Source organism: Pseudopodoces humilis, chromosome 4 (genome assembly GCF_049639895.1).
Source record: "Pseudopodoces humilis isolate 2021_Gansu_Grassland_sample_001 chromosome 4, ASM4963989v1, whole genome shotgun sequence".
NCBI lineage: Eukaryota > Metazoa > Chordata > Aves > Passeriformes > Paridae > Pseudopodoces > Pseudopodoces humilis.
In genome coordinates this window covers 29,739,176-29,748,243 of record NC_142203.1, presented here as the reverse complement: position 1 = coordinate 29,748,243, position 9,068 = coordinate 29,739,176, and the positions used below count along the sequence as shown (strand labels likewise).

Below are 9,068 nucleotides of genomic sequence, written 5' to 3'. Positions count from 1 at the left end.
AATCTTTCCTCAGAAAAGCGGATCAGCTCTGGGACAGGGCACCAGAGAGGTGTAGATTGCCATGCTGGGCAGCTTTCAAGACTCAGTGGGACAAAACCACTGACTTCACCTGTTGCCGGCAATAGTCATGCTCCAAGCAGGACGTTTGACTGGAGACCTCCAGAAGGCCCTGCCACTGGCGCTCCTAGGATGCTGTGATACATTTAACAAGAAGCTAGTCCTTTGCAGGAAACGTAGCAGAACAAGCTCCACTGAGCTGACATAAAACTGCAGATTGTGCAGAGGTGCTCCAAGCGCAGACAACGTGCAGCCCTCCAAGGGGCATGACTACAAACGTAGCTCTCGCCGCCCCGCAGCAGCTCGCTGCTGCCGCTTACACCCTCTGCAGCAGGCGAGCGCTTCTGGGGGCTGCTACAGCGAGCGTTCCCGCACGCTGCCACCGAGGCGGAGTGCGCTCACCGGGGCGGGCCGGAGCGGCGGGGCTGTGCGCCCCGGGGCTCGGGGAACACGGGCGGGAGGCGGGGGCGGGAGGCCGGGCACGGGAGGAGGCGCCGCAGCCGGGTAGCGCGGGGGGCCTCTCCGGCGCCCCCGCCGGAGGCGGGCGGGGCGCGGGGCTCGGAGCCGCCCCCGGCGGGCGGAGCTGCCGCCGCCCCCGCCCCGTCCCCGTCCCCCGTCGGCGGCGCGGCGCGGGGCGGGCGGCGCTCCCCGCCAGCGCAGCGGCATGAAGGAGCCGTCGCTGCCCGGCACCTCGCTGCAGCGGGCCTGCCGCCTCCTCGTCGTCTTCTGTGCCCTCCACCTTTCGGCCACGCTGTTCTACTACCTGGCGGGCAGCGCGCTGGGGCCGCCGGGCAGCCCCGGGCCGCCGCCGCGCCGCCCCCCGCCCCCCCACCTCTCGCTGCCGCCCTCCCGCCCGTCGCCGCCCGCGGCCCGGGCCCGGCCCCCGCCCGCCGAGCCGCCGCCGCCGTCGGGCCCCTGCCCCGAGCCCTCCCCGCTGCTCGGTCAGTGCCGTCCCGGCAGGGTTTCGGGGGGACGAGCAGGGGCCCCGCCGCCTCCCCGCCCGCCGCCCGGGGCTGCCCGGCGGCGCCCGAGCCGGGGGGGGGGGGGCGCGGGCCGCCCCCGCCGGGTCCCGGTGCGCCCGTGCGGAGCGGGCGCGGGGTGACAGCGGCGCGGCTGCTCCCGCGTGTGCCGCCGGCGGAGGGGGATTGTGGGAGAATCCCCGGGGAGCCGGTGCGAGAGGGAGCGCGGCGCGGATGCTGCCGCAGGCACGGCAGCGGGAGCGGAGACCCTCCGCTCTCGGGAAGCGCTCCCACACCGCCCGGCTAGGTTTCTTTCTGGTTATCGTCGAGGTTGGGTAATTTCTTCTGGGAACTCTACCCAAAATGCTGCTCTTACGCAATGCCACGGGAAGGCTCAGCAGGGCTTTTTGCGCTGTGCAGGCTTTTCGCAGCATTTCTGTGTCCGCGGACCTGCTGAATGAGCGGCACGGGTTTAAAATGGGCTGTGAGGTAGGGCCATGAGTACAGTTGTTATGCATCCCAGCGGCGCTTTCCACTGGACGTATTCAGTCCTGTGAGCAGTACCGTGATACGTGGCAGCCTGGCGTGTGTTTTATCTGCACTGGAACTGTGCTCCCCATAGGCCTTTTCCGCGACCGCTTGGGTGCTGGCATGCTGGCAGGATCTTGGCGGCTTTGCAGCCTGCCGGTGGTCTCATTTTTACTGCGTGATGACCCGGACCTGTTTTGATCTGCTGGCTTTGTCACATTGCAGAATTGGGGACAAGGGAAATTTCAGATTTTTTTTTTTGTCCTTTTTCAGAAGGCTCTCCCACCCAACTTGCTGCTTGTAATTGCTCCATGAACAGACACTCCTGTGCTGTCGGTAGGATTGTTACCATGACCTGCTGGCATCCCAGTTGACAGTAGCCTGGCCACACCTTGGACCTTCGAGTCCGGGGGCAGTCTCACTCATCCAGCAAGTGTGCCATTTTGCCATGGGTGCCTCGGTTACCAGTGATCACAACAAGAAACTTCAGAAAGGCTGCCTGTGGTTTTCAGTTTACAAAACCAACAAAAAATTCGTCGTTTCTCTTGGTGCCTGCTGGTCAGCTGCTTATGGATCAGTGCATCTGAATTACAAATGTCTGGTTTGTTAATTTAGGAAGGTAGTTTTGAAGTCATTGAAAGAAACTGTCCTGTGTTTTATGTTGTTTTTGATTCGTATCTTTCACTTTTTCCCCCTACATCACTTACGCTGAAAGTGGCTGTGCAAGCCTGTTCTCAGAGAGTGGATGTGGGAACCCTTTATGAATGCAGCTTTGCTTTGAAAGATCTCCACTTAGTCTGATCCTGTCAGGAGTGAGTCATGTGCTTTGGAACGGCCTGGAGTTTAGAGAAATGCTCTTAGTGACCCCAAGATTCAAAGTGTTACTGGAGTTAGTTGCTGGAGTACCATTTAATATGCTCTAAATCATCTTTGCATCATCTTCAGTGCAGTTCACTGAATCTGCCAAAGGCCACATGCAGCTACTGGCAGTGGTTACAGATGGTCGAGATCGACGGGGCCTCGGGAGAAGTAGCTCTTTATGGTACAGTAGGCAAATGTTTTCTAGCTGTGTTACCTTCCCAGGTGGTGTTACTTGTGGGTGGTACAGCCACATGCAGCCTGGCACCATCACAGTACCAAGATTTATAGCTAGCATGTAGGTGAGAAACCGTTTGTTCCTTTTTTTTTTTTTTTTTTCCCCTCTGTTCTTTTCAGATTTTGGTAGCAAACAGCATTTGTTAAGCAACTGTATCATGCCTCACATGTTGGTCAGAGCTGAGTCTGCCCTGATCAGCATCTCAGGCCACCATGAGGAATAGAGGGTGTGCAACTTTGTGGGCATTTCTGACATGTAATTTCCCCACCCAGAATTCAGAAATGCTCCTTTTTGACATGAAAAGCAGGAGCCATCCTGTGATTCCTGCATTCCCAAAGCCATGGGGAAGTGCCCTGATGGGAACAGGTATCTCCAAAAACTCCATTTCCTCAATAAACTGACATTTATTAACATACATAATTCTGAGTTTTTTAATTTCCTGCCTGCCCCTCCCCCATCGTTGTTAGGAAGCATGTGATGACTCACACAGGATATGTGTGACTGAACTGCTCAGGCTTTTTGAATGGTAAAATAGCCAGGTACTCATTGCAGAGGCCCACAGTTTTCTTCCTAGCAGTCTTCAGAGAGTAGTTTACAATCCCTGCTGTCTGGCTCTGCAACAAATGCATTAGCTGAATGAGTTTTAATCTCTTACAAGAAGCTGCCAAATTTTAAATGTGCTTTTATGGTTCGTTTGCTATTATTTATAATTTAAAAGAATAAATCAGGACTGGGGTAATACTTTAATTCAGCTTTGAGCTGAAAGTCCTTAAAAGCAATGAAATTCTCTAATACAAGGTAATTTAAGCACTTTGGATTTATGCTCCAGTTTAGAGCAGCATGCTAATGAGTATCTTAAACGGGATATAAGGCAGCAGAGCCTGCTTGCTGCAGTAAAATGTCAAGAATTCCAAGAAATTCTGGTTTCTCTGAGAAGCCCAAAAGCAAGTAAATCCAGATATTTCCTGCAGGTGTCCATTCCCCAAATTGTTCCATTCTTTAGGAGATGCAGAACAGTATTGTGGTATTTGTTTTGGTTAGGTTTTTTTTTAATAAAAAATTGCTCCCTAGAAGTAGTATGTGTGTTGGCCTAAGCACTTTCAAAACAGTCAACTGTGTTTCTTCTACCATTTCCATGTGGTTTTTGTATTTTGGTGTTGGGGTAGTTACATGCCTGCTGGTTTAAGGAGGGTGTGCACAAGAGGTCAAATTCTTTGGCTGAAATATCCCTTTACAAAACAGCTCATTTTAAAGCAGCCAGAAGTCTGCAAAGCAGAATTTCATAGACAGGCTCATCTGTATTTCAGGGATGTAATTTTCAAACTCTGCCCAGCTGAGTGCATGTGTTTATGGAGGTTATTTTAGAGTACAACTGTCTCCTTAGCCAATTCTAATCCCCATTTAGACACCAGGTGTGGCTGGGATGGTGAACATGAAAGATGTGTATTTGCCCTTTTTGTCATGAGCATCTACTGGGAAAGTTCATCCAGGTGTATTAAATATTGCAGTCACATGTCTGTCTTCATAGCTTTTCTTGCCCAGATACAAGATTAGAAAACTGATAAACCTGTACACTAGTAACAAACCGATATTGACAAGCAAAACTGTAGGTTAATGTATGAACCAGTGAATTGTCCAAAGGACAAATCACCAGAGAGGGACTCCTTTTCCCAGGTTGTTTCCTGGGATACCATAGAATGGATTGGGTTGGAAGAGACCTTAAAGATCATCTAATCCTGACTTCCTGGTGTGGGCATGCACACCTTTACCTAGACCAGGTTGTTCAGAGCCCCACCCAGCTTGGCCTTGAACAAATACTTCCAGGAATGGGGCACCCAAAACTTTTCCGGGCAACCTGTTCCAATACCTCACCACTCTCACAGTAAAGAATCTTTTCCTGACATATAGTCTAAACATGCGGCACCTAAAAGCCATTGCCCCTTGTCCTGTCACTATCTTGTCGAAATTCCCTCACCTCACCAGCTTTGTTTTCTCCCTAGAGCCTTGTGCTCTCCAAGCTGAACAGTCACAACTCCCTCAGCCTGTCTTCACGGGGAGAGTGCTCCACCCCTCTAATCCTCTTGGTGTCCCTCCTCTGGACTCACTCCAGCAGCTCCACGTCCTTCCTGTGCTGGGCCCCCAGAGCTGGATGCAGGGTTCCAGGTGGGGTCTCAGCAGAGCAGAGCAGAGGGGCAGAATCCCCTCCCTCCCCTGCTGCCCACGCTGCTCTGGATGCAGCCCAGGACACGTTTGGCTCTCTGGGCTGGGAGTGCCCATGGCTGGGTCATGTCCAGCCTCTCACCCAGCAGCACCCCCACGGCCTTCAGCTTGGGCATCTTGGGCATACAAGGAAAAGAACTGCTTCTCCAAGGTGTCAGAGTTCTGGATATAAGCTGGTGCTTCCCACTTCCATGTTAGTGAGGCCATGTATTAAGAAAAAGCAAGGATTGAAATAAAAAACTCCTTTGGACAGCTGTCGCTCAGGGACAAGAGAACCTGTTACACAGGCTATTTCTTCAATGCACTCCTTCTGATGCCTGTGTAGTCAGTACAAGCAGGTGCTCTAAACTGTTGATGCTGAAGACAAGTGATGAGGGTTTTCTGATGCTTTGAGGTAGCCTGTAAAATCAGCAGTGATGTTTGGTGCCTTTATTACAGAAGTATTTAGAGGTTATGTGCCGCCTGAGATTGAATTCATAAATAATGGAGTTTGAGGCCCTGTATATGTGGACATTGTGTGGTGCAGAGGTGGAAGATGTTTTACCACTGGCAGAATCTTAGCAGGACAAAAACTGGGGCAAGAGGGAGAAAACGTAAGAGATGCTAAACCACCATTTTGTAGGAAGATTTCTAAACAGTGCCAGAGGGATTTGGTATGTTTGGCATGCCTGGCGTCTGATCATGCTGTCAGATTGCCTACCTACAGTCATAGGCTCTCATCTTGCTGTGGTGAGTTTCTACCCCAGGAATTGGAGGCTTCTGAATCTGTGTGGTCACTTGTAATACCAGGCAGTGGAGAAAATATTTGCTTTACGTGTAGCATCTTCCTTTCCTCTCTCATCTGGACCTGCCTTTTTTTTTAACCTTTTTTTTATATAGCTGGTCTCTGCTCCTTCCTGCCTGCCTGGGTGCTGGAGGCATTGCTAAACTTTATTGGCTTCAAAAGAGGGTTTGAGAAACTGTTAAATTTCTCCAAAGAATATGCTTAAGATGTTTGGCAGGGAGCAGATGTGTGATCCTGGCAACACCACCGACAGCTCCACAGCTATATATCTGTGTGGCTGGGAGCACGTCATACCTCTGAAGCACAGGCTTTCTTGGCAGGCAGGGAGCAGCTTCTGTGAGGAGAATATCACTAGCATCCTCTTATCTGGCCAAAGTGGAGGTCAAGGAACGTTAATTAGGCTCACAAAGTAACTTGGAAAGGTGCTGTGCTGGAGAGCAGCTGTTTCAGGGACAAAGCACAACAGATGGAGGAGAAAAGGAAAGTTTTCTGTCTTTAGTGTTTTATAACGTGCTTGTTTCTCTGCCAGCATTGATATGAAGCAATAGCTAGTTTCTTCGGAAATTTGGCCAAGTTTGTGTTTGGAAAGAGATGGATAACTTGCAGCTCCCAAAACTGCACTTGGACACAGAATTCAGTTAAGCTCTTTCACTTTCCTCCTCTGGTGCGGAGCATCTTAGCCTGACTTCATTTGGCAGATAGGGAACATTGGCCCTGTCTTGAGGGCCATCCCCACCGCAAAGGGCAGGGGGCTGGCAGTGCACTGTCCTCAGCAGGGCGGTGCTCAAGGTCTGATGGTCTCACAAGCAAGCAGGAGGTGCTGGGCTCCACTGCTCACCTCCTTTCCTCACCAGTGGACACTACTCTCCAGCCAGCATCCTACAGCCGCTGCTCTGCTCCCTCCTGCACACCCTTCTCTGCTTTCATTTTGGGGACAAAACCAGCCAGTCCACAGCAATACTGCAGTGATGGGGCCAGAGGTTTGGGGTCTTGGGGCACACGGATGGAGCAGTGTCAATGTTCAGCTTGCTCCTGTTTCTCTGGGTTGGAGGTCTTGCTGCTCAGCCCATCCCAACTGGATCAGTGTTTTCTTTTGTGCAGCTGCTGCCTGCGAGGACAGGTGCCTGGTTAGCCAGATGTGGATTGCATTTGCAATGCAGGTGCTAATTTCACTGAGCAGTGGCCATGGCCAGGGGCATGGCAAACAGCCTTTCCAGCAGGCTTCCAGCTGCTACTGAACTGGAGGGGGCTTGGGGCAGCCAAGCCCCTGCAGATGTTTGTCTGAAAGAGAATTGTTTTTGTCACCTCCCCCGACTGGGGTGTCACTGGACTTGCTTTGAGGGCACAGAGACAAGTTACGTGCAGACTTGTCTTGCTGAATCTGGAAGTGGCCCTGTAAAGGCCTTATGGGATGGGTTTCCACAAACCTTTGTGCTCCAGGGCAGCACATGAAGCAGCAGCCATCTCTCCAGGCATGCAATGCCCTCTTGCTGTCCTCACCTCCTGCGCTCCCTGATGCCAGCACCAGCCCGTGCTTTTGGGGTGCACAAGCCCTGGCAGAGTTTCAGCCAGACAGACACACCTCCACCCCACCTGGCACCCAGCTCCCTCAGCTGTCTGGGGAGCACACCCCAGCCCCGGGGCAGTGCTGGAATCACATGCCACAGGCAGGATGGGATGGGGCACGGGAGAGGGGCTGGGGGAGATTGCTGTGTGATTTGGGGCTGCCACTGGCAGAGGTGTGCCTGGGTGGACTCTTGTCCACACATCCCATCCTGCTTCATAGTGGGGGGTTTCTGGCTGATGTCTGCTCAGCCTTTTTCTGATCCGTGTTTGTTTGTAGTTTGCTGTTAGAGAGCCTGGTATTTAACTTTATGGAGGGTGGGAAGAGCTAGTAACATGCAGATTGCCTGGCTCAAAGGGAGACTGTTCAAAGCTGCCTCAATGAGCGTGCACTAGATTTGAGCCACCAAGGAGGACTCTGCTTCTCTCCCAGAAGTGCCCTCCGTCAACAAGACTGTCTCCCTTTTTTTAAATTTTATTTTGTTCTAAAGATGCCACGTGCTAGTGTCAGTGCTGGGGACTGGATTCAATTTTTTTTTCTCTGGCTGTAGTTGCTGAGTTAATCAGGCAGACCCAATGTTGCCAGCACATGTGATGCATCCTCATTTTTTTCGGCCTGTTTCCCTTTGGGGTTGCAGATGCCAGACCATGTAGGAGCCTGCCCAGGACAGGAGAGCAGCCCATGTAGCAGGCTTCCCTTGCCTTGACATAGCTAACATCTGTGGGGGTGTGCAACTTCACAAGCTTAGATCAGCCAAGTGAAAAGTATCCCAGCCCTTGGGAGGGTGTTTTTCATGAGTAGGATATTTCTAGAAAGACCCAAGGAGTTTTTTTCTTTGACCTCTCCTAGAGGAGCAATGGCTGCAGGCAGCAAGAGGCAGCGGCTGCATTGGCCATTTTGACCAGTGGGTTGGATGCCAGGAAATGGCTGCTTGGGTGACCCAGATGGGCAAGGGACATGGGGGCTACCCTGTCCTCCTGTCGTGGGCCTGAGCCATGACTTGAGTCTCTCTGGTGCAGTCTGAAAAGCTGCTGGCACAGCTCTGAAGTTGAGCTGACGGGAAATTATTTTAATGACCTTAAGAGGAAATCACTCTCTTGCTGAATTGTGGGATGCAGCTGCCTGCCCACCCTGGAGCTGCCCTGTGGGGCTGGGGTCCAGCCCTGCTTCACAGCCTGGGCTGGGGGGACTTGCTCTCACATTGTCTGGGGTGGAGCTGATAACTTTTTCCCAGCCAAGGCTGGCTTGGTGTGGTTAATGGGCCCTTCCTTCCCTTTTCTGTTGGGCCCCTGCAAAGAGAGGGTTGTTTGTTTTGGTTTTTTTCCTCTGTTGCAAGCTCTGCTTCTCTTTTCCAGCTTTTTTTGGTATGAGGATTGTCTGAGTGTGCCAGTGCGGGTGTGCACACACGGCTCAGCAGATGGAGAGCAGTGCCCAGCCAGGGTGATGGAAATGTTCTTTTTGGCTCTGTTCAGGGAGTGCCTTTTTCCAACCGCTACTACCTGTTTCTGCTTTCATTTTCACTAAATTAAATGTCTGAGATTGATGCCTGTCTTAAAGCATGCAGGTAGACTTTGCTTGTTTTCCCGATGAAGCTGTCAGGAGGGTGATTCAGACAGCTGGATCGCTCTTCAAGCCTGTCCCAGAGACTAGGTTCCCTCCTTCCTGTTTCTCTGGTGGCTGCACTGCCCTTCTGAAGAATAGGATTCCTCTGCCTGAAGAATAGGATTCCCTTGCCTGAACACCTCAGGGCTACCCTTTGTGGCAGCAGCCCCATGTTGTACCACCTGCTCCCACCTTCTTGGATGGAGTGTGGTGTCATCCCGTTTGCAGCCCCGGTAGGGATGCACGAGTACACTTCTG

The 9,068-nt window shown here is 52.3% G+C and overlaps 1 protein-coding gene across 1 annotated transcript in view; it reads left to right on the top strand.

The window, feature by feature from the left end:
* The first annotated feature begins 721 nt into the window (after positions 1-721).
* B4GALT1 (beta-1,4-galactosyltransferase 1) overlaps positions 722-9,068 on the top strand; it is a 29,304-nt gene continuing 20,957 nt past the window's right edge. Inside the window, exon 1 of the mRNA XM_005529965.3 lies at positions 722-998. Within this exon, the coding sequence (XP_005530022.2) occupies positions 722-998 (277 nt within the window). The remainder of the gene's footprint in view (positions 999-9,068) is intronic.